General features: G+C 34.4%; 1 protein-coding gene across 7 annotated transcripts in view; it reads right to left on the reverse strand.

Moving 5' to 3' along the window:
• The window catches only part of Ralyl (RALY RNA binding protein like), a 641,586-nt gene that overhangs the window by 86,720 nt on the left and 529,373 nt on the right, over positions 1-25,493 (reverse strand). For all 7 annotated transcript variants that reach the window (XM_047560810.1, XM_047560782.1, XM_047560777.1 and 4 more), the window contains one exon: positions 17,586-17,618. In XM_047560810.1, coding sequence (XP_047416766.1) covers positions 17,586-17,618 — 33 coding nt within the window. The remainder of the gene's footprint in view (positions 1-17,585; positions 17,619-25,493) is intronic.

Raw genomic sequence — 25,493 nt, forward strand, 5'->3', positions numbered from 1 at the left:
CTGCATAATTGAAAATTTGTGAAATATTTGAGAGATGTTAAAAGGTATGATAGTAATAATAATAATTGATAATCAATGATAATAATGTTAACACTAATCACTTCTCAGCTACTGTTCTGAATGTTTTGCTTTTATCAAATCTTTTAATCATATTAAAAAGTTCTTTGAGTAGGTGTTAAAATTATCTTGATTTTCTAAATTAGAGAAAAAAGGCACCAAATGACTAATTTAAGTCCAGAGTATAAACCAAATTGTCTATGGGTTACCAAATATTGGTGGAGGAAATACTTGGGTGTTTTGTCCATTGCAAGCTCTGTATAAACCATGAGTTTGACCAAAACCCACAAAGTTAATGAAATCTTAATTGGCATTAAGAAAAGTATAGTGTTTTTTTTTTTTTTAAGAGGTAATAATTTCACTGGAATTTCACATTTGAGGCATCACTGGAAATACTTAGTTTAATATGTGTCAGTGCAATTCTAGAAGGATTTTGTACAATTGAAATGCATACAGACAAAGGAAATTAGAATGGCAAAAAGCCTCAAAACAATGACTATATTAAAATGGTTGAATTAAGTAAGGATGCTTGGTTTTGAGAAGAAAGCCTTTGGGAGGAAGGCAGAAAATTATTTAAATATTTGAAAGGCTGTCTAGTGGAAGAGGAATTGAATTTATTTATTGTGGCTCCAGAAGACAGACAAATTATTAAAGGTGAGCCATTATAAGGAGAATGTTATTGCTAAATATAACAAAGAAATAGAATAATGTGTTCCAAATACCCTGGGCCTTTAGTAGTTTAGGGAAACACTAGAATCATAAAATGGAAAATACCATGACAAACCATTGCATAATCTAATGTAACACACAGACACATACACCACAAGAGAAGCCCAAGAATCATTTTTTAGGGATTTACAGAACACAGAATTCATTGTATAGTTTCCAAGTCAAAGTTTTATGAGTTTATTAAAATTAAATTAATTGTTAAAATTAACATTTAGATATTCACATGTAGGTTTAGGAAGCTGGTCACCAGAATTTGGCTCCCTTTCCCCTTAGTACTAGTTCTAGTCTCTTTGACTTTCCTCAATTAAGCTGATGTAGGACGCAAGAAGAAATAAAATTTGAGCTTTCAGATTATTCAGAAAGAAATAAAAAATACTTCTTTCAGAATCTATGGGATACAGAAGACTTGTCCTGGAAAATATTATAGCTTTAGATGCCCTCATTTTTGAAGTAGATGAAAAAGAGAACATCTCTATTCTGATCTCATTAGAAAAACAGCAACTTAATAAACCAAAGTAAATCCCAGAGAGGAAATTAATACAAGGTTCAAGTTTGGAAATCTATCAAAATAATCTGTTCAGATGAAAGGTGATTATGATCAGTAGATGCTAAACGCATTTAATAAAATTTAAGAGGCATTCCCTGTAATACATTTAAAGTAAAATAGTAAGAAGAAAATTACTTAAATGCAGTAGAATGTAGGCCTAAGATAAGTAAATAAAATACAATTTTTACATAAAATAGTAAAGCAATTTAACTTAAAATCAGGAGGATAGCTTTTATTGCCATTGTTATTGGAAAAATATCTTGAAGTTTTAGCGCATCTCTATATTCTAAACTTTATCATTCCACTATGCACATGTAACACAGTGTTTGGAATTGTCCATTTTCCTAAAATGTCTGGCTTCTCATAATTATTCTCTGTTTTCTTTTTATTACAAACTCCTGTTGCATGGAACACATATTACCTGAGCTGAGTATTTCCTACATGTATTATAGAAGCAAAGGTGGCATATTGAGCACCCATTGATGATTTGCACTCTAACAATTATGACTTTCTTGTATAAGCATAATTTCTTGTTGTTTGTAACTTTATTTTCCCCCACCATTTGATATGCCAATTTGTATTCCCAAATACACATTTGTGGAAGATGTCATTCCCCTTATATTACTATTCTTTCTCATATTACTATTTCTTTTGGTTCTCACCTTTATTACCAGCTGAACTTTAGCAATGTCAACTTTGCCCCTCCATCAGTTTTCCGCCATAGTTATTTTCAACAAACCATTCAGCCCCTTTACAGCAGTCTCAGCTAAAGAGCACAGCTAAATAACTCTTAAAGGTACATTTGTAGGTGAGGTTCTTAGTTTGGTGGTGTTGGGGGTAGACAAAACACAATGAGCAGCTGCCTTCACAGAATTTTGTCTGGGTTTGGTTCTGGTACAACTTTTTATGTTCATGTCTTCTGTTTCCTTCACAAATGAAAAACGATACAAGTGAACATAGAATTCTTGTCTTAAAATCTTGAAAATCCCCTGTTACTGTCTTCACAGTACTACACATCACAGAGAAAACTGAGTCAGCCTTTCTTTTTGGATGGGTGCCTATAGATATTTTTTTTGTATTTCAAATTTTAAAAACCTCATTGAAGAAAAACAATGAATGAATTTTGCTTTTTATTATGGACTCGTTCTGTAAAAATTTGGGGGAGGGTATAAATTATTTATAGATGAAACATAATGGTCTTTTGTCCAATTCTTTTCCTTTGTTCTTGTTTCTGCCACTTTACTCTTCCTCTGTTTTGCTCAGGAAATGTTTGTCAAAAATCCCTATTGATTAGATTTGTCTCTAATCATTTCCTGAAGCCCCCACCTCCATTCATCAAATCTTCTATTAGCTACTAGAAATGAAGCATTGCTTTGATTCTAGGATTTTGTTAACAATTAGTTTCTTCTAACTTACTAATGTTTCTCAGAGGCATTTTCTAGTTTTATGAAGATAAGCAAATATACCTGTTCTGTAATGTTCTTCAGTTTCTAGAATTAAACCGTTTGCAGGAGAATGTGTTCTCTTTGCACCCCCAGAATACTGCTCTGGTAAATTTTACTGAAGAATTGTTTTCATAAGCTTCTATGGTTTTTTTCCCCTTGTTAATTCTTTTCTGTCTTGGTTAAGTCAACATTTAGTGTTTATATTGTTATAACTATGCAAATATTATCCATAGTTGAGTAATACACTGTGCAATGATTAACTTTCCTTCGTGGATGAATTGTTGTTTACTTGGCCCTTATAATTTCCTAATTTTTTATTCTTCCCGGAGCTCTCCATTGTCCTGCAGAAACCCAGGCTGTTTTTCCACAAGTCTCCCACAAAGTCACTGTCCTTGTACTCTTTCTCACCTGAGAACCTGCTTCTCTTTTGTGTTAGACACCATACCCCACCCTTTATTTTTTGTTCATTTAATGATTTTGGTGGAACAACTTTCTGTAGATTTATTAGAAAGGGTTTGTGAATAATTCAATTTCTGAAAAAACTGTTGATTCTTATTATTTATGAATTCTCGATTGGTAAATTTGCAAAATGATTTGTAACTCCCCAGCCAGTACTGGCAAAGTTCTTTCAATTATTCACACACATGGGAAGGAGTTGTACACATTTCACGTCATCTGAGGGGCATGTTTCCAGCTGAGGTTGAACAAAGCAGCACTCACAGTATATACAAGTATTCATTTTGTGATCTACTTCAAGCCGTGATTTTTGTTTTCATTTTTGTACTTGTGTTTATTAATTTGATTGTTTGAGATGGCCCCAGGCACAGTGCTGAAGGGCTGCCTGGTGTTCCTAAGTGCAAGAGGATTGTGAGGTGCCTGAGGAAGAAAAAACACATTAGATCGGCTTTGTCCAGATGTGAATTATACTGCTGTTGGCCATGAATTCAATGTGAGTTAACAATACATATCAAGTGAGGAATCTTCAAATGTAAACATATATAAGCACGATTATGTATTGAATGACTGGCAAAACTGTGACCAGACTCCCAGAAACCTAATCCTGTATTTCCCCTAGGAATAATGGTTCATTGCTCATTTAGTGTTTGTACTGACTTTATAGAATAAAACTACTAGTCAAAACAACAGTACACTATTATCTTTTTCTGCCTTCATGATTTGATTGATAATGTGTTTGACTTGATTGATAGCCTAAACATTTGGGCTAGAAATAATTTTCCTTCAGAATTTTGAAGGCATTATTCTATTATTTGCAAGGTTCTAATCTTGAGAAATTCTGATGTCATTCTGCTTCCAGGGGTTTTGTTTTTTTTTTTTTTTTTAAATATTTTTATTGGAAAAAATATTTTTATTGGGTCTTTTTAGTTATACATGACAGTAAAATCCATTTTGACATGATTATAAAAGCATGGAATATTTCTTATTCTAATTCAGTCCCTAGTACTTCCACTTCTTCTCCTCTCCCTTCACCCCTCTATGCCCTTTTCTTTGCTCTACTGATCTTTCTACCATTTACCCATAGTTATTTTTGAATCAATTTCTTGTGCACGTGAGATTCACTTAGGCATTTTCATACAGGTATGTGGGAAATTTATGTCAGTTATGTCAGAGTCATTCCTTTTCCCATCTTTCCTCTATTCCCTTTATACCCCTTTGTCTGCTCCACTGAATTTCATTTTTTATTCCACCCTTATTGTGAATTAGCTTCCACATATTAGAGAAAACATTCAAACTTTGGTTTTGGGGGATTGGCTTATTTCACTTAGCATGATAGTCTCCAGATCCATCCTTTTACTGGCAAATGCCATAATTTTACTCTTCTTTATGGCTGAGTAATATTCCATTGTGTGTATATGCCACATTTTCTTTAACCATTCATCTGTTGAAGGGCAACTAAGTTGGTTGCATATCTTAGCTATTGTGAATTGAACTGCTGTAAACATTGACATGGCTGCATCACTATTGTATGCTGCTTTTAAATCCTTTTGATATGTACGGAGGAGTGGGATAACTGGGTCAAATGGTGATTCCATTATATATGGTTCTTATTATGCTACATGCACATTTATGGTCTTCTTAGTCATAGTAATCTGTCCAAATTTGGGTCATCTTTCATTTACTGTGCTAACTGCCTTTCTATTTGAAAGTTCATCAGTTTTTTTTTTTTTAATCTTTTAATTTTTACAGACTGCATTTTGACTCATTGTACACAAATGGGGTACATCATTTCATTTCTATGGTTGTACATGATGTAGATTCATACCATTTGTGTAATCATACATATACATAGGGTAATGATGCCTGTCTCATTCCACCATTTTTCATACCCCTCCCCCCTCTCATTTCCTTCTACATGATCTAAAGGTCCCCCCCATTCTTCTTTCACTCCCTACTGCCCACCCACTTATATCATTCTCCACTTATCAGGAAAAACATTTGGCCTTCAGTTTTTTGGGCTAGGCTTATTTCACTTAGCATGATATTCTCCAATTCCATCCATTTATTTGCAAATGCCGTAATATTCTTCTTCTTTATTGCTGAATAGTATTCCATTGTGTATACGCACCAGAGTTTCTTTATCCATTCATCTGTTGAAGGGCATTTAGGTTGGTTCTACAACCTAGCTATTGTGAACTGAGCTGCTATAAACATTGATGTGGCTGTGTTACTGTAGTTTGCTGATTTTAAGTCCCTTGGGTATAAATCTAGGTTTTCTTCAATTTCTTTCTTTTGTTTTTATTGTAAACAAATGGGATACATGTTGTTTCTCTGTTTGTACATGAAGTAAAGGTGTACCATTTGTGTAATCATAAATTTATATAGGGTAATGTTGTTTGATTTTTTCCCTTCCCCCCACCCCTCCCACCCCTCTTTTTCCTCTATACAGTCCTTCCTTCCTCCATTCTTGCCCCCCTCCCTAGCTCTAACTCTAACCCTAACACTAACCCCTCCCACCCCCCATTATGTGTCATCATCCGCTTATCAGAGAGATCATTCATCCTTTGGTTTTTTGATTTGGCTTATCTCACTTAGCATGATTTTCTCCAACTTCATCCATTTGCCTGCAAATGCCATAATTTTATCATTCTTTATGGCTGAGTAATATTCTATTGTATATATAAACCACAGTATCTTTATCCATTCATCAATTGAAGGACATCTAGGTTGGTTCCACAGTCTGGCTATTGTGAATTGAGCAGCTTTGAACATTGATGTGGCTGTATCTCTGTAGTATGCTGATTGTAAGTCCTTTGGGTATAGGCCAAGGAGTGGGATAGCTGGGTCAAATGGTGGTTCCATTCCAAGTTTTCTAAGGAATCTCCACACTGCTTTCCAGAGTGGCTGCACTAATTTGCAGCCCCACCAGCAATGTATGAGTGTACCTTTCTCCCCACATCCTTGCCAATACCTGTTGTTGCTTGTATTCTTGATAATTGCCATTTTAATTGGGGTGAGATGGAATCTTAGGGTGGTTTTGATTTGCATTTCTCTTATTACTAGAGATGTTGAACATTTTTCCATATGTTTGTTGATTGCTTGTAGATCTTCTTCTGTGAAGTGTCTGTTCATTTCCTTAGACCATTTGTCAATTGGGTTATTTGTATTCTTGGTGTTGAGTTTTTTGAGTTCTTTATAGATTCTGAAGATTAGTGCTCTATCTGGAGTATGATTGGCAAAGATTTTCTCCCACTCTGTAGGCTCTTTCTTTGCATTGCTGATAGTTTCCTTTGCTGAAAGAAAGCTTTTTAGTTTGAATCTATCCCATTATTGATTCTTGCTTTTATTTCTTGTGCTATGGGAGTTCTGTTGAGGAAGTCTGGTCCTAAGCCGACATGTTGAACATCTGGACCTACTTTTTCTTCTATAATCTGCAGCGTCTCTGGTCTGATTCCAAGGTCCTTAATCCATTTTGAGTTTAGTTTCATGCACAGTGAGAGATATAGGTTTAATTTCATTCTGTTGCATATGGATTTCCAATTTTCCCAGCACCATTTGTTGAAGAGGCTATCTTTTCTCCATTGCATATTTTTGGACCCTTTGTCTAGTACGAAAAAATTGTATTTATTTGGGTTTGTGTACATGTCCTCTATTCTGTACCATTGATCCACCTTTCTATTTTGGTACCAATACCATGCCGTTTTTGTTACTATTGCTTTGTAGTATAGTTGAAGGTCTGGTATTGCGATACCCCCAGCTTCATTTTTCCTGTGAAGGATTGCTTTAGCTATTCTGGGTTTTTTATTCTTCCAGATGAATTTCATGATTGCTTGCTCTATTTCTGTAAGGTACATCATTGGGATTTTAATTGGAATTGCATTGAATCTGTATAGCACTTTTGGTAGTATGGTCATTTTGACAATATTAATTCTGCCTATCCAAGAACATGGGAGATCTTTCCATCTTCTAAGGTTTTCTTTAATTTCTTTCTTTAGTGTTCTGTAGTTCTCATTGTAGAGGTCTTTCACCTCTTTTGTGAGATTTATTCCCAAGTATTTTATTTTTTTCAAAGCTATTGTGAATGGGGTAGTTTTCCTAATTTTTCTTTCCAAAGATTCATCACTTATGTATAAAAATGCATTGGATTTATGAGCATTGTCTTATATCCTGCTACTTTACTGAATTCACGTATGAGTTCTAAAAGTTTTCTGGTGGAATTTCCTGGTTTCTCTAAGTATATAATCATATCATCAGCAAATAGGAATAGTTTGAGTTCTTCTTTTCCTATTCGTATCCCTTTAATTTCTTTGGTCTGTCTAATTGCTCTGGCTAGAGTTTCAAGGACGATATTGAATAGAAGTGATGAAAGGGGGCATCCGTGCCTTTTTCCAGTCTTTAGGGGGAATGCTTTCAGTTTTTCCATTTAGAATGATATTGGCCATGGGCTTAGCATAGAGGCCTTTACAATGTTAAGGAATGTTCCTACTATCCCTATTTTTTCTAGTGTTTTGAGCATGAAGGGGTGCTGTATTTTATCAAATGCTTTTTCTGCATCTATTGAAATAATCATGTGATTCTTGACTTTAAGTCTATTGATATGGTGAATTACCAATTTCTTTCTTTAATATTCTGTAGTTTTCACTGTAGAGGTCTTTCACCTCTTTTGTTAGATTAATTCCCAAGTATTTTGAAAGTTCATCAGTTTGAGAACAAATTTCTACAGCATTTGAGAATGTCTTCCTCACTAGCTAGATACTATTTTATATCTGTCTTTTTAAGTTCATACCCAAATTTCTATAGACTTTTTAATTTCTGTTAAAATCCTTTTCCAAGAAGTTTTTTTCTTTCCTATTATCTTTTAAATAATATTTAAAAAATAAAGATACATTATATTTTCCTCCTTTTAGGGATCTTAACTGTAAACTTTATTTTTAGTTTTTTTTTTTTTTTTTTGGTTTGTTTAGTTCCATTTAGTTTTATGCTTACTATATTTTCTGTATCTCTGTGGAGTTCTAATTTTCTCTTGGGCTTTTCTTTCTTGTTTGAATATCTTCTCAAATATCTGGTGATTTTTTGCTGATTGATTAGATTTCAAAGCAAGGTGCCAGAACTTGGCTGGAAGTTCTGTATGTGTGAATGAGTGTGTGTGTGTGTGTGTGTGTGTGTGTGTGTGTGTGTGTGTACATGCATATGCACATGTGTATGTTTGCTGGGCTCACTGCCTGGTGGGGCTCATCATAGCACGATGGGATGGGGGGGGTCCCAGGGATTTACTGGGAATGTCAAATGCCATCTCTAGGTCAATGTTTAATAGGAAACTGTTCCTGTCTCATGGACTAGTAGAAAACAGCAGCTGACATTGTTACCACACTATACTTTTCATACACACTGTGCCTGTCAAATAATGAATGTACTTAATGAAACTGGACCTCTGCTCATTGCACAAAGACCATCAATACTATCAATCCTTCCTCTTGAGCTTCAAAGTCAAAGCTGGCAACTTAAGAAATTTAGGAGTGAATGCTTTGATTTATTGGGCATGTCCCTAATCTATGACTTGCTGGTCTTAACATGGGAATTTGAAGTACTAAGCCTGCTATAGGCCTACCGAGATTAATGTGGACAATCAAAGGACCATGATTTACAGAACATATCTTTAAAATAGCTTCTCTGGGGAGCCTCACTTTTTACAAGGCTTTCAAGATTTTAAGATCCAATTGGGTTATAGCATGCACTTCATTGAAATACTGCCTGCATGATATGATAATTTAGCCAATATCTGGAAGGAATGGCTCATCAAGTGTTTCATCTTTTACATGCTTTTCAATGAAGCTAAAGGGAAACTGTAGTCAAGGGTTGCCTACCACTGCATTAAACCACAGGCACGTTACTTCATTTAGAATTTGAATGTGGCCTGCAGTATATTTTGAATGTGATCTAGTAAAAATTTCACCAAAGAAATAATGAGTTTTCCTAAAACATGAAACATTTGGGGGTCAACTCTTAATTTTAATATCTACTTTTGTTAGCACATGACAAAATGTTGAACTTTTAAAAAAAATTGTTCTGAATGGCTCTTAAAGCATAAGTAATGCCTGACTTTTGCTAATATTGGCAGTTACTGATTATACTGTGGTAACTGATTTGTTCTGTAGAGTTAAGCAGAAAATCCTTTTGAATCAAAAAGTATTTCTGAACTTTGAAAATGCCATTAAAAGCATTGAAAAGGTCATATTTTGAGATTGATAAAATAAAGATCAGTCATTCTTAGCTAGGTGATCAGAATGTGATTGAAAAGTGAGGTTTTAAAACTTTCCTAGTACTTTTATAATGCTTATCTGAGATTCACGGTGTCTCTAAAAGTAATAAATAACCTTTAATGTATGTATTTTCCTGTATAATTAAAGCTATTATTTAGACATCCAGGATGATTCAAATGAATCTGCAACTCAGGAGGGAGCATGAAGTGTTAGTATTAGAAATTAGAAATTAGCAGCTCTTTTAGCAAAGGTCTTAGACTAGATTCATTCCAAAATGGCTAAAAATGTTTTGTATGTCTTCATGGAGATATTATCATATCTCTGTATCTCAGTTTTCCAGTATTAAAAGAGTGATGCTATCACTTTTATCCATATGAGAATCAGTAAAGATTCATTGCCTAACACAGAACAAAGGATAATCAATATTTTGAACCCTCTAAGATGAAGGCTATTTACACTCCTAGAAAATTATTTAGATAATCAAGTATGATTCAATTGGATATTTATCTTTAAGTATTTTTTATGGTATTAAAAAAGGAAAGAATTTATTCTTTTTAGGAGAGCTTAAATAGTTCAAAGATGGTTGAATCAATGTAATCAAAGCACTTTTTTATTTTGCGCTTTCATTTCTAGTGAGGGATTGTTTCCAGGGTTACTTTTTAAAGTATATGTGACTAAGTCCTTATTGTACATTGAATCAATATCTCTCTCATCATGTAGTATTTCTACACATGATATCTAAATTGTTTTATTCATATAGACATTCAATGAATGTCTCTTCAATCAGTCAGACTATGTAATTACTTTTTCCAACATGGCCTGATAATTTAAAAACTTCATGGCTGGGGTTTGAGGTGTAGCTCAGGGGAAGAACACTTGCCTAGCATGGGTAATGCCCTGATTCCATCCATAGTAATGAAACAAACAAAAAAAACCCCTCATCTTTGAAAAAAGTGCTGGTAGCAATATGGAAATACTGGTAGTTGTGTAAGTTCATACACCTCTTAAAGTTTTGGTGGATTTAAATTTGATTCCACAACACTACTTCAGATTAGCTCTTCTTATGAGTGAGACCTTATGCATGTCAAATATGCTTACTTATTTATTATGTATGGGTCTATGATGTCTAGAAAACAAATTGTTTTAGAAATGTGTGATAGAAAGCAATTGTAAGCCCTCCATAGTCTTTAAAGGGATTATAAGATTTGTTCCTTTTAAACTCATTAAGTGATAAGGACTGAGTTTGCTCTATAAACAAGAGTTTAGAGGGTATAAACATTTAGCCAATATTATTTAATTTTAATAATATTTTATTTTAAATAGACTCATAGCCTATAGAAAATCATATTTGTTTGGGGTAGAATGGATTTAATGATCGAATAGGTTCTCTCTCTGCCTCTGTGTCTTTCTGTCTCTGCCTCTCTTTTCATCTTCCGCTCTCTAATAATATAATGACATTATGATCAAAGATCTCATCCAAATTTTTGGGAGGGTGAGGCTGCCTATGATATATAACAATGCCAATTTTCAATGTTAAACTGATATGAATTGTGACATTTGGGTTAATGTGACACTTTATTATATGAACAAATTAGATAGTGGTGGAAGTGCTGATAACACTCTTTTGAAATATCATCAGCCATAAAGTACTGCACCACTGCTTTCTTTATAAAAAGAGCTTAAATAAATCTATTTAATGATCCTATGCATTTTCTTCCCTCCATGTAACACTATATTCCTGCCTGCTATAATCTGCAATTATTTCCTTTTCCCTGAGGAGAACATTTCACTAGAAAGAAAAGTCATTTCAGTCACAATCAGATGCTTCTCTCCTGAGACATTTTTTATTTGTAAGGACTGAGGAAGACTCTTTTTGATGACTAGACTGTTTTCTTATTGAAGAGTAATGATTTCGTGCTTCTTAAAAATGTGTCCTGGAGCCCACGCATTCAAGACGTCAAATTCAAAATAGGCACATACATGATTGATTATCCAATTTATTGGTGATATTGTATATGCCATCATGGTATAGTTTAAATGATTTTGACAAGTACAGAAGACTGTCATTGACAGGTGCAGAAATAAATGATGGGTTTAAGCTTTCAAATGTTTTTACAGCATTTCACTGAGTGGCAGTTTGATAAATTAAAATTACAGTTGTAGCATCAGGCCTGAAAACACAACTGCTTTAGATTACAAAAATAGCACTGTGGAAACTTTGTGTACGCTCCAGAGAAGTAGCCTGGAGGGCCCTGGGAAAAAAAATGAAACAAGTGCAGTTGCTGAAGAAATCATTAATTTTGTGGTGGCACTATTTGAGTCTAAAACAACAACAACAAGAAAAAATAGATTTTTTAGAAGAGGAAAATTGGCTTTATTTCCTTATTCCTTTTTTCCCCTGGAGATGTATAGAAAATTGAAACCACCCCATCAAAAGACACATTGAATAAGCCAGTCATAATTCCATGTTGTCTGACGGTCATATTTAACGTTAAAGGACCGTTTCTCATTAACCTTCTCATGATTTCTGTACTTTCCCTGGATTTTAGCTTTGTCATCCTGTTGCCACGATCTCACGTAGCCCAATGACAAATCTCTAAGAAATCACTCAATCAACTTACTAATTCTGATATTCTTAAAGAAAAAGATTTCACTTGGAATTCCCTTCCTTTCTTATTTGATTCTCTTCAATCCTGTGTCTCTTCAAGTCAAGCTTAAACGAGAGTGTAGCTTTCTAAGTGGCTCTACTGTGACCTTACTTTGGATGCTATCAGACTTCAATTAAAAACAAAACAAAAAGGGAAATAGATATGATCCAATAACTGTATTTCATCCATAGGATGATCAGCTAACTCCTTGTATTAATATAATATCTGAACTCATACTCTACCTTAACTTGCCTATGTTACCTCTCTTGTCTCTTTATGAATTTCTCAAACTTGATAGACAGGAATATCTTATCTGCTTGGTGTTGGACCTTCTCTCTACTGTTTCTCACCCATTACCTTCTCCCGGGAATGTCAATCTTAATATTGTCAAATGAATACTCATGTCTCTTTGGATAAACACAAGTCCTACTTAGAAATTTTCTTGACCATCTTGTTGATTTCCTTAACTTCTTAATTCCTGAATTAAGACAAGTCCTTAAGTCCTTTCAATCATTTGACAGCATTCAGGTAATTCTGCTTTTACTTTTTAATGTTCTACTACCAATCATCCATAAATCACCATTGCTTTTCCTTTCCCATGCTTCCATTATTAAAGCTTTTAATAGCATACTCCTGATAATCATTGCACAGAATATTAGCTGCAGTTGATATTCATTTCCTTTTTATTCAGTATCAGACACTGTCCTAAGCACTTTGAGCATTGTCTCATTCATAACAACCATGGATTAGATGCCACCTTATGTGAGAAAATAGACTATCAGAGGAGCTAAGCTGCCCAAGCCACCTAGGTACAAAATGTTAGAATGGCATTTTAATCAAGGAAATCAAACCAAAGAGTTTGGGCTCTTAAAGCTGGTGGTTAATTGTATAATAATATATAGTATCTGCTACTAAATACAAGGTCTCCTATAAAACCTGGATAAAAGTAAAATACGAATCTTTAACTTAATTAGAATGCTAAGGTTAATAAAGTTTTCATAATAGCAGAAGTACATTTGCAGGTGAACTTCAGTTTCAAGACTGGGAAGAAAGACAGGGGACATTCTTCAAGGAAAATAATTTAATAAAACACAGTTGTTAGCAATTATGATCAGCTTGGAACTCTGGGTGAGCTTTGCTGCCCTGACAGTGCTTATACCTTATTTGGTCTTCACAGAACAGATTTCATCCATTTCAGGGGGCATCGGAAACCCAGGCCTGTCTGGCATGTGATCAGCTCACTAATAGAGCCAGTGCCAGAAAAGAGATTAATGTATTAATTCTGGTATTTTTATCTTTGATGTAATCATGCAGATCTCCCAAGCAAAATTGGGAAATAATATATCTGAGATATATCAATGTGACTTTTAGTTCATCCTACATTATTTAAATTATTCTGATACAGTTAAGAAAATTCTGAAAAAATTTTACCCATGTGATAATCACTCTCATAATAAATTTACTCATGAAAAACTCATCTACTGGAAGACTGGTGTAATTCAAATTTCAATGCCAAACTACAATGGAGTCCTCATTAAAAGTCTTCTTTTAAAAAAGTTATCTTTTTAACCTGCTGACGAGGTGAGAAGAAATAATTCATGCAGGAATTTTCTATTGGTTTCTTCGGCATATTTAACAAGTGGCTCAGTGTTTGCAAACTGTCAACAGTCACGGTGCTTGTACTCGAAGAGAACTCCTGCACCATCTTGGCATGTCCTTCTACAATGTGAATCACAGACTTTAAATGATCAGGATCTTCCTCTTTCCCACATCTGTATTTCTCATTATAAAGCTGTAAAAAGCTTTTTAAAGGCAAGACTAGTTTTAAACTAAGATTTATATCTTAGAATCTTAATTGAGATGATCACTCTGTTCTCACTTACTTTTCTATATGCAAACTTGATGCCTGTTTTCTCCTAGCTTCTTTCCAAAACCAGAATCTGCTACTTCCTAAAAGGAAGTATTTGTAAGTAAAGTTTTATTAATTGCTTTAAACCATTGCAAGGATGATTAGAATATCAGTCAATTAGTAGTTGGTTAGCCCCCAAGTTTAAACACCACACTAAAATAAATGTTGCTCAACTTATTTTTTTAGTTGTAAGTGAGTGATTTGGGTAAGAAGTTTACTATTTAAATTTATTTTATTTATAATATCAGCATCTATCTAATATGACATATTTATAATAAACTTATAATACTTTAAAAATGCATAAAGATCAAATTTATATGCAAATGTTTAATAATTTTAGAAGATTTTTATTAATATCTAACAAACATTTATTAAATATTTAATATTTAAATTATATTTAACATATTTTAAAATTAATAATTTAATATAATCCCAGCCTTAGATCTTGGACAACATCAAAATGAGATTTTATGCACCTTAGCTCAAGCAGTGTGGAGATGTCCATGGCACCATCTGAGCTCTTTGTACCTATATTGGTTTCTGATGGGTGAATTTTCAAAGGCAGTCCTAGATCAGTGCCATCAACTCCAACATATGCATTCAAAGCAGGAAGGGACTGTGGGAAGTTACCATTCAGAGTTCTTAAGAGATTTCAGAAAGCATAAGTATACATGAGGACTTGTGCATGGGAAGCATGGGCATATGCTCACTTTCACCGCATCATTGCCCTGGGGAAGAGTCAGATTCTGGGATGAACCTTCATGCCTCATCCTGGGTACATTATGGGAAATCTACATTAAATGAGGGCTAAGGAGAAACTATAGTTTTTTTTTTTCCTAATGAAATTATTTTATTAATAATTTCTTGGTGCATATGAAGAAAAACTTAATTGTATTTCAACATTCTAACATCTGAGATTTCACCCAACTTCCTTTCAGAAATCCCTGATGTTGTTCAGTAAGCAAATATTTTCTTGTAGTTTCTTTGATTTTTTTTCCTATTGGTACATTCAGATTTAATTTATGTTGTGAGATTTTAAATTTTATTCCAAAATTAGTGTTGCATATTTATCAGAAAAAGAATTTAGCTTCTTTAAGAATAAATGCACATTAAAATGTATCAGTATTTCTATACAAAAATTTAAATAATAATTATTAGTGTTAGTTATTAAAACCTAAAACAATATCTATAATAATCTTGTTAATAGCTTCTTCTATCACAATTTCTATTTTCTCCCTCCATTATAAATACTTTTGGTGTCCACATGTAACTCAAAACCCTATCTGTAAAAATGGGGCTTTATCCTCTGCACATTTTTAGTGCTCTCTGATTTTTTACAGAATTATACATGTACCTTGAAGAACTGTAATAACAGAGCTAACACTTATGAAAAATACCTATGTGCCAAGAAGAGTGCTAAATGCTTCATTAAAATTATCTTATTTAATCTCCATTTTACAATAAGGATCTTAAACTTGGAGTTTGAGTAATTGCCTAAATCAATACAGCTAGCTTGTGAGTGTCAGCCTATGAGGGTAAAAGTCACTTTTCAGAAATACGTATTAACAAACATTTTAGACACTTGGAGGTGATGGCCTGAAGTAGGCAATATTTGGCAGTGATTTGTTCATTAATATAATGCATACACTTTTATTGATTATAGGATTAAAATTAATGTGAGGTGTACAGGGAACAAATTCAATATCATATACTCATGGTCCATTGATACCACAAACCGCAGACCATGCACTTACTCCCTTTCACATGTGACTATGAATTAAAAGTCATAAATTTGAATAATAGTTCCTATAGTAGACTTCCTGGTGCCTGGTGTATTTATATGTGTCTATTATGTTCATTTTCACCACATTTTCTTGTCGAACAGGCAGGAGAGAGATTCATGCAAACTTTCCTGACAACTTTATTTAAAATATTTTTTGGGGGGAATAGGCAAATTTGGTTATAAATTACAATATCTGGTCAGCAGAACCATTTGAATTGCATACTTCACCCCAGTTCACTTTTAAGATGTATAAAAAGAGCAGTAATATTTAATTAGTTGTCATCCCAATATTCTCATTTAAAGTATTTGCTGAGTTATACATCACATTTGTTTTGCAGTTTTTCTTAGTACTTAAATGCTGAGTGTTCATCTCCTCATAAGTTGTAAACAAAGATTACTTAGGGCCTACCTACCCTTGTTCAACAGAGGTATGCAATAAAAAATGGATTCTATCTCAGAGTAGTCATGAGCACAGGAGAGAGGGCAGAGAAGTTATATTAAGTGAGGCATGAAAAGAAGTTATTTCAGCCCTCTTGACTCAATGGAGACACATATGCATTCACAATAAAAGATTTCTTCAGGTTTGGAGGTTTTGAACAATAGGAGCTGATGATCAGTGCAGGAGAGTATGCTCTAATGATTTTTTTTCGGATCAAACCACCTTGACCTTTCATTTTTTATAAAATCCTGCAGGAAAATGCACATACTCCATTTTTTTCTTTCCCACCCTTCCTAACAATTATTTTGATTTCCATGATTTGAATGGCTTTCTGAAATGCTTTTATGAGGAGTAGGAGGGAATTGGGAAGCAAGTTTTCAATGAGTGATAGAAATACTCCAGGGCTGTGAAAAAGTAATAAAAGAAAATTGATCTGATCATTTAAAAATCTTGCCCCATCTCATCTTTCTGGTCACTAAGCCTGAGGATAGTGGTTGCCTATATGTAACTTTCCCCCCCATCAAATATAGCATGGTTTCATTTCTGTTGGCAATCATGTCTTTCAACACTTTTTGATACAATACCAACCATCATGCTGAGTATGCAAATTCCCTTCATAAGACATTTTAATACATGTTGAATAATTATTTGATAGACCAGATAAAAACAATATTGCTTATTCTTAATTAGCTCTAAATGCCTGAAAATAGCACATGTGCATCGTCGTCAACAAAATGTTGACATAGGACATGCACTGTGACTCAGAACAATGCCCATCAGAGGAGGCAAGCACTGTCTTACCCAAATCTGCCTCAGGGTTCTTCAGCTTCATGTTCAGAGAAGCATTCAGTGTGAGTGAATTGGAGAAATAAAGTGCAATGAGAAAAAGGAGAAAAGATACAGGTTTTGAAAAAAACTTTGGAGGAGAGAGATGCCAAGGAGCATAGACTAAAAAGAAATAGTATACAAATGGGTAAACAGACTAGGAATAATGAAGCTGTGGTTCAGGGGAATTTAAAAAAACAATCTGTGCATATCTTTCCATAATAAGAATATGGATATTCACCAATTCTTATTTAGTTTTTGCAAAAGATGTAGCATTTCACATGCATCCTGCAGCTGAATTTCTGAGGTCACATAACAGCCTGAGGAGCATTTTAGTTAAGTCTGTATAAAACAAAGAGAGCAATGTGGCATACAGTAATATGTTATAATTTTGAATATGGGGCTAAATGACTGCAAATACCATCTCAGAAGACTTCTTAATTTGAATTAAATAATTAATGTTTAAAATATTTAGGCATATACTTACCCAACAGATAGGAAAGGCTCCTTTGATTCAAGTCTATGAAAAAAATATGAAAAATTAATTTTAATATAACAATTTGCTGTACATTCAAAATTTGCTTTTAACATGAATCCGACTCATTGGATAGAAACACAGTTTAGCAGTAGCAAAATGCTAGAAATAATATATTAAAATTTAATTTGAACTAATTCAAATTCTGGCTTGAGTAATACATAGATGAAGAAAATGAGAGAACCTTGGAATGGGTAGCATTTAAATAATACATTAAGATGAAAATAGTGTTAGTCTAATTCCAATGTGTACTCTCTGTATCTTATTTTCTTTATCCATGGTAATTTGTGGACATTTCAATATAACTATTTGAAGTTATAATAGTGAAGAAATTTGTAATGTTTTTTGGCTACACTTTGACTGAATAATTGATTTTGAGGGTAAATACTCTATGATGAAGAGAGAAGCAGCATGTCATATGTGGTCATTTAGTGGCAGTAGCATCCCTGGGGCGAGAGAGGAAGTAGTGTTGGGTCACAGGTTAGACTCTTTCTTCCTCAGAACTGATATCCTCTCTTTCTCCTAACATATCAAAAGTGAAGTCTAAGCCTGAAGGTTCTGGGTAATTGTGACATTTTGAGAAAGCTACCACAATAAACCTCTACAGCTTATTTTTCTCATAATAAAATGGGCCAGAATTACTAATTTTATGATTATGTAAAATAATATTTTTACAAAGATAAATAAGTCATGAGAAGATCCATTTCTAGATATTTTCAAATTAATAATTAAGGAGACCAGTTGGTAGGTGTATATTGATGATGTTATTTTCTTGTGGGTTTCTTAATGTGCAATTATGGTTAAATGTAGACAAATACTGAAGACATTTTAAATAATACTGGTTTTATGTTTTAAAATATTTAAAAATATATGACTGGTCATAAGGAAATGGTAAGAAATCTAGTTCTGCAACAAAACTGCATACCAACTAACTGTTTTTACACATTAACTTGGACAATTGAAGAAAGTGACTGTCTTAGAATTAGGCTATATCGCTATTTTGTTTTTACTTCATTCTGTATATGTAAAAATATAGCTTATTAGAATTATGCATTGGTGCATTGTGGGAAGAGATGGCATGAGTTTCTTCCACATGCCATGTTGCTTTGGGTAAACAATCATAGCAACCAGGGAACTTTTTTAGGGAGCAAATGCCCAGCAATCCCCCTGCACTGCTGCAGGTGGGGAAGAATAATATAAAAAACAACAGTCAGTGCAAATGGTTTAGAGGGGTACACTTATAAAAAATTTTCCTTTGTAGACTCCAGTATTATTGACATCTTTACCTTCATGTAGATGAATTCCCATAATATGTTATATTTCATATATATTCGTGATATAGATAAGCCAACGGGGGGGAAAAGTTGAAGATAAGTAATGAAAACATTTGGCTATGCTTGCTTTACAAAACATGACCAGCGCCAAGTGATCAAAGGGAAATTACATGACAGAAATTATAGGGATTCTCTTTAAAGACTAAGAGAACTGTTTACTTATTTGAACTATCATAATACCACTTCTCCCCTATTTTTGATCTAATAACGCTTGAGTAGAAGATAACATGTGAACATTAATGGAATCCTTCTCCCTGGACTTGCCAATCATTTCAGCCTATCATTTGTCAGATTTAGGGTATGTGTGTGATTTGCTTGGGTGAAATGATACCGCTGAATCACCAAAAACACATATTTAAGAACTATATTATACAAATTCCTTTCCAGTATCATAGAAGACTAGAATAAAAGTGAGACCTACCACATTTGTCTTTCTTCTGAAATTGTCCAAATGTTGAATTTAGAGTGTGTTTTAAATAGTAATTACTGATGAACTTTTCTTTTTTGCTGAAGGGCTCAGTTACATAGCTGTTGGATGGGAACACAGAGGGATCCCAGTGGTTACTATGGCTAGTTTAGCTAGCTAATTAGCAGCTCCTTTCCCTACTGCTTCACTCGCTGCTTCATCTCCTTCCAAATGTTCAATAGAAGATTTCAGAAGAGAATTCGGTTTTCAAACAGTGTTGGAGTGAGTTTTGATTGACATTCTGTAAACCAGGGGCTTGCAAACTTTGACCTATAGATCAAATTCCACTCACCATTTGCTTTTATACAAATCACAAATTAAGAATGGTTTTTACCTGTTTTAAGAGGTTGGAAACATTCAAAGGAATGCTATTTTGTGACATGTGAAAGTTCTATGAGATTCTAATTTCAGTATCCACAATAAAGCTTATTGGAGTCATTGTAATGCAGCCATTCCATTTCACATAAATATTGTTTAAGGATTCTTTTGTGATACAGAAGCAATTGAGGAGTTACTTGTTACCAAGACTGTATGTTCACAATCCTAAAATATTTGCTATATGTCTTTTACAAAAAAAGTGTCCTAACTCATGTCATATAATTATCTTATTGGAAGAAATGGAAACCACTTCTCAAATTGAGGCAATTTTTATTTTTAATACCTATCAAGATTTCTTCCAGATTTAGTAATTCAGAATAATTTGAATTCCTTTCTACACCAACATTGTAGCCTCTGACCCTACTGACAGCTAAAATGCTACATAATGACACCACCTTTCTTGACAATTTTCAGAACCACAGGAAAATGCCTACACTATTTCATGCTTCACAAAAGGGCCCACACCTTTTTTGCCATGTTGTTCTTTACCCGTTTTTTGCTCGATGCTTTATTATAGAGAAATTGCCTATTTATTTTCCAGACACATATAGTTTAACTTTACTTTGGTGCCCTTGAATATTCTATTTTCATATCAGAATACTGGTTTTTCTTTTCTTCCCTTTGCACAATCTAGTTATCTTCCAAGTGCATCTCCTTTTAACTTCCTTTAATGGCTTCATCTTGAGGGACAAATCCATCTGAGCTTCTAATATTTATCTCCATCATTATACCATATTGTCAAGACAATAGTGTTGGATTGAGAAGTGAACTTAGAATCTGAGTAAGACTGGTAAAAATGTTAAGCCTGTATCTTTGCTTAGAAAAGAGACTCCCAATAGTTCTGTGTTAAGCCTCCTTTGGTCCAGTTGGGAGATGCTCCATGAACTGAGTAGATATAAGAGATCATTGCTCATTAGTCACTCTAAGTCATAGAATATAAGTCCTAGGTACCAGGACTCCCAGGCATGCTCCATGCTCACCTGCAGAGCAGGAAACCTTGGAAGGGAACCACCATCTGGCATCTACCACATGTCTCATCCTCAACATGAAGATATTGCAGAGCAAAGTGACAACTGACCCATGTTGGGTGATGCTCTGCTTTGTAACTGGTTGCTTAGTCATGGTTCATTATAGTGAATCAAGTTCCTTAGCTTTGATATGTTTCAGAGAACCTAACCACTCTCATCTTTTTCAAGTTTGTAGCAAACATCCTAGCCAACTCGAGGGGTTACTGTGGAGAATAAGGAGTTATGTATTTGGAGTACCTAGCACAGTTCCTGGAACAGAATGAACCCTGATGGTCATTTGCTGAAGACAAATTCTTAATTCTAAATGCTGTAATAGTCTGAATGTATGAAAAGCCCATTTCAGTAATTTTAGTCTTTTAAACTAAAAAACAAAGCACAAGAAGAAAACGAGGAGATACATCTCTTTGGAGAAAATTGTTCATCAATTTAGTCCTTAGAAACAGGTGATTATATTGCTATATGCCTAGAGAGAAATTTCCTAAGGTTGTTTTACAAGGTAATTGTTTTGTGAAGAAAGGGATTGATTTGATCTTTCTTAAGATTTACTTTTCACAGTGAATTTAATAACACTTCATTCAGGGCCCACTAGAATTTAGGAGCAGAATAAGATAAACAAACTATAGACTTCAGGAAAGTAAGAAATAGGAGAGACATAAAATAGAGCAAGAATGAAGATCGATACTTGGGACTAAAAGAATTATAACACTTCACACTTAACAAAAAATAAACTGTATTTACTAAAGTCCAGGTATTATTCAAACTGTTTTTGAGACACCAATTTATTTAAAGATTGTCATACCTTCCGAAGAAGTCCCATTTACAGATGAAGAAACTGACACCAAAAGATTATAAGTATCTTGGCCAAGGTCACAAAGACAACGACTGGGTTAGGATTTGAATTTAGGCCTTCTGGCTGCAGAGTTCATGCCTCATGTCTCCCATGCTGGGCTGCACCTCAGATCCCTTTTGTGTGTGTGCATTTTGTTCACATGTGCCTTATGGCACTGTCACACTTTCTTTATTTACACTTCTGTGCTCCACTGGGAAATCTCATTTGATTTTAAATGCCATCTACATGCTACCAAAAGCACTTACAGATTCAATGCAATTCCCATCAAAATTCCCAAGACATTCTTCTTGGAAATAGAAAAAGCAGTCATGAAATTTATTTAGAAAAATAAAAACTTCAGAATAGCCAAAGCAATCCTTAGCGTGAAAAGTTTGGCAGGAGGCATCACAACACCAGATCCTAAATTATACTGCAGAGTTATAGTAACAAAAACAGCACAAAACAGACATGAAGACCAAAGAAGACACAGTGACAAACTCATATATATTCAGTTATTTCATACTAGACAAAAGTGCCAAAAGCATACATTGGAAAAAAGGTAGCCTTTTAAACAAATGGTGCTAGGAAAACTGAAAATCCATGTATACTAGAATGAAATTGAAGCCCTATCTCTCACCCTGCACAAAATTCAAACCAAAGTGGATTAAGAACCTAGGAAAATGTATGCCCATCACTCCAACATATTGGCTCAGAAACTGACTTCCTTAACAAGACTCCTAAAGCCCAAGAAGTAAAATCAATAATCAATAAATGGTATGGCATCAAACTAAAATGTTTCCTCACAGCAAAGGCTATTATTAAGGGCGTGAAGAGAGAGCCTACAGAATGGGAGAAAATCTTTGCCACCTACACCTCAGATACAGCATTAATCTCCAGGATATTTAAGAACTCAAAAAACTTAACATCAAAAAAACAAATAACTCAATCAATAAATGGGCAAAGGAACTGAACAGGCACTTCACAGAAGACAAAATATGAATGGTTAATAAATATATGAAAAAAATGTTCAACATCTCTAACAATTAGAGAAATTCAATTTAAAAACTACACTGAGATTTCGTCTCACTCCAGTCAAAATGGGAATTATCAAGAATACAAGTAACAATAAATTTTGGTGAGGATGTGGGGGAAAAGGAACACTCATACATTGCTGGTGGGGCTGTGAATTGGTGCAACCACTCTGGAAAGCAGTATGGAGATTCTTCAAAAAGCTTGGAATGAAACCACTATTTGACCTAGTTATCCCACTCCTCAATATATATCCAAAGATTTAAAATCTGCATACTACAGTGACATAGCCACATTAATGTTTATAGAAGCTCAATTCACAATAGCTAAGCTATGGAACCAAACTAGGTGGCCTTCAACAGATGAATGGCTAAAGAAAATGTGGCTTATATACACAATGAAGTATTACTCAGTCATAAAGTAGACTTTATGACTTTATGACATTTGCTTGTAAATGTATAGAACTGGAGACTATCATGCTAAGTGAAATAAGCCAATCCCCAAAAGCCAAAGGTCACATTTTCTCTGATATGTGGAAGCTAACCCAAATAAAGTTGGGAAGAATGGAAGGATAGGAATTCAGTAGATTAGACAATAGGGAATGGAGGGAAGGGAAGCGGGGATGGGAAAAGGAAAGACAGTGGAAAGTATATGACACGATTTTCCTATGTACGTATATGAAAATATCACAGTGAATTCACCATCATGTATATTCATAAGAATGGGGATGGGATCCTAACTAGAATAAAATATATTCCATGCTTGTATAACTATATAAAAATGAATTCTACTGTCATGTATAACTAAACAGAACCAACACATTTTTTAAAAAAATGTCACTACATGTTTTGAAGATTCCAAAACTCAAGTTTCTAGCATTGTTTTATTTATGACAGGAGGCTACAGCTGCCCATCAAACATCTGTAACATCTAAGTGCCTCTAAATCAACATGTCCCAAACCAAATTCACAGTCTTCCCTCTTCTGTCTGTCCTTCCTTGTTTTGCCCTAACTCAGAATGTTCATTCATTCAACGGTTACAGTTCTTTTTGTTGGGTCCTTTCTAGCAGCATTCACTTCGAACAGTTCCTCCTTGTTTTTGTTTTTTTTTTTTCTGTTGCTAAAACCCTCTTCATTCTGTTTTTACCTCTCAGTTCTTTATATCACAGTTCAAATGATCAACAACATTTATATGAGGTGTTAGAAAAATATCCTCAGCAAATTTCCTTCTTCAACATTTCTTTGGAATAGCCACATCTACTAACAGAAATATCATTCTAGAATACAAGTGTGAGCATGTAATGTCATTACAAATTTCTGAGTGCTTTTAGGAAGTCTTCTCTTATAAGGCACAACGGATTGATTAGGAGTGCCTCATAATTATTCTCATAGGCACCTTGTGACACTGAATCACAATGTATTAAAATTGCCCATGTAATTGCCAAGCTCCTTACTAAGATTGAACACTCCTCAAAGGTATGGACCACTGTATTTATTGCAAGAACGTAGAATCAGACCTTCTTCAGTGAAGAACCTCAGCAAATTTTGTTGCATGAACTTTCTCCTTTGCTTCTACTTCCACTCCTTCTATACAGGGGGGAGCTCAAATCGCTGAAAATAACTACAAGTCGTTCACAATTTGATTCCAGCATACCTTCCCAGTCTTTGATCACTTCATTCCATGCTTCCACCAAGTGGAGCAGAAGGCTCACTGGATGGCATTTTACTTTCTCACACCTCTGTGCTTTGGTGTACGCTGTGTTTTTACAAAATGATGTCAAAAGTTTTTGAAAGACTAGTGCTTTGTCATGAATCCAAAGCATCTTATTTCCAGGATCTTGTAGTCAAAATTGTCAGGCAGCAATACCATTTACTGATATCTAATCTATTTGTTTTTAGCAATGATGGCCCACATCCTGGCCCACATGAATGATGTGCCACAGGGCTTAAGGATACAGATTCAAAAATCAGATTGCCTGATTTTAATCCAGCTCTGATTGTATAGCTTTGGAGAGAAGTAAAGCTCAATGATCTCATATGCAAAACCAAGGTAATAGTACACCTAACTCATAGGGCTGTTGTGAGAAATAAATAAATAAATAATAAACAAATGCACACATTAGATAACTAAATAAATAAATAAATGGCTAGAATAAGTATTACATCATTGTTATTAAAATGTAAAAAAAAAAATTCCTGAGCTCTCAAATCTTTGTTCTTGGATTCATGGCCAGTGAACATAAATAGAGTCCAGGTTGTGGAGTAGATTGGTGTAATAGTTATATATTAGTGAACCGTGTTGAGACATATTAGAGATGCTATTCAGCAAGCTGGGCCTAAAACAGAGATGTTTGGATTGGAAACAGATTCAAGAGTCATTGATGCAGAGTTGCTATTTAAGATCATAGGAGAGAATGAGGGCACCCAGAGAGAGTATAAAAGGAGAAGGGTTGAGGAAAGACTCTCTAGGGTGATCAGCTGGTCCCTAGGTGTGCAGAAGCAAGATCCAAATGGCAGGAGACCTGTTTGGCTAGTTGTATTAGCTAGTAATAGTATGGCCCAGCACACAGCATGTATCTCCCAAATACTGGCTGAACAAACCCGTGCCTTGATCTGTTCTGTAGGATGGGTGCGAATAAAGAAGGGACAATTTCTCTCTGGATGTAGCTCGTATGTGCTTAAGCTAAGCCATAAAGAGCAGGAATCCAGGAGCCCTAACACTCTCAGACACAGAGCAGAGTTGATTTATGAAACAAAGTTAGTATTAAACAGCTAGTGATGTTTGATGAGTTTATCT

Source organism: Sciurus carolinensis, chromosome 1 (assembly GCF_902686445.1).
Source record: "Sciurus carolinensis chromosome 1, mSciCar1.2, whole genome shotgun sequence".
In the NCBI taxonomy this organism is placed as follows: Eukaryota; Metazoa; Chordata; class Mammalia; order Rodentia; family Sciuridae; genus Sciurus; species Sciurus carolinensis.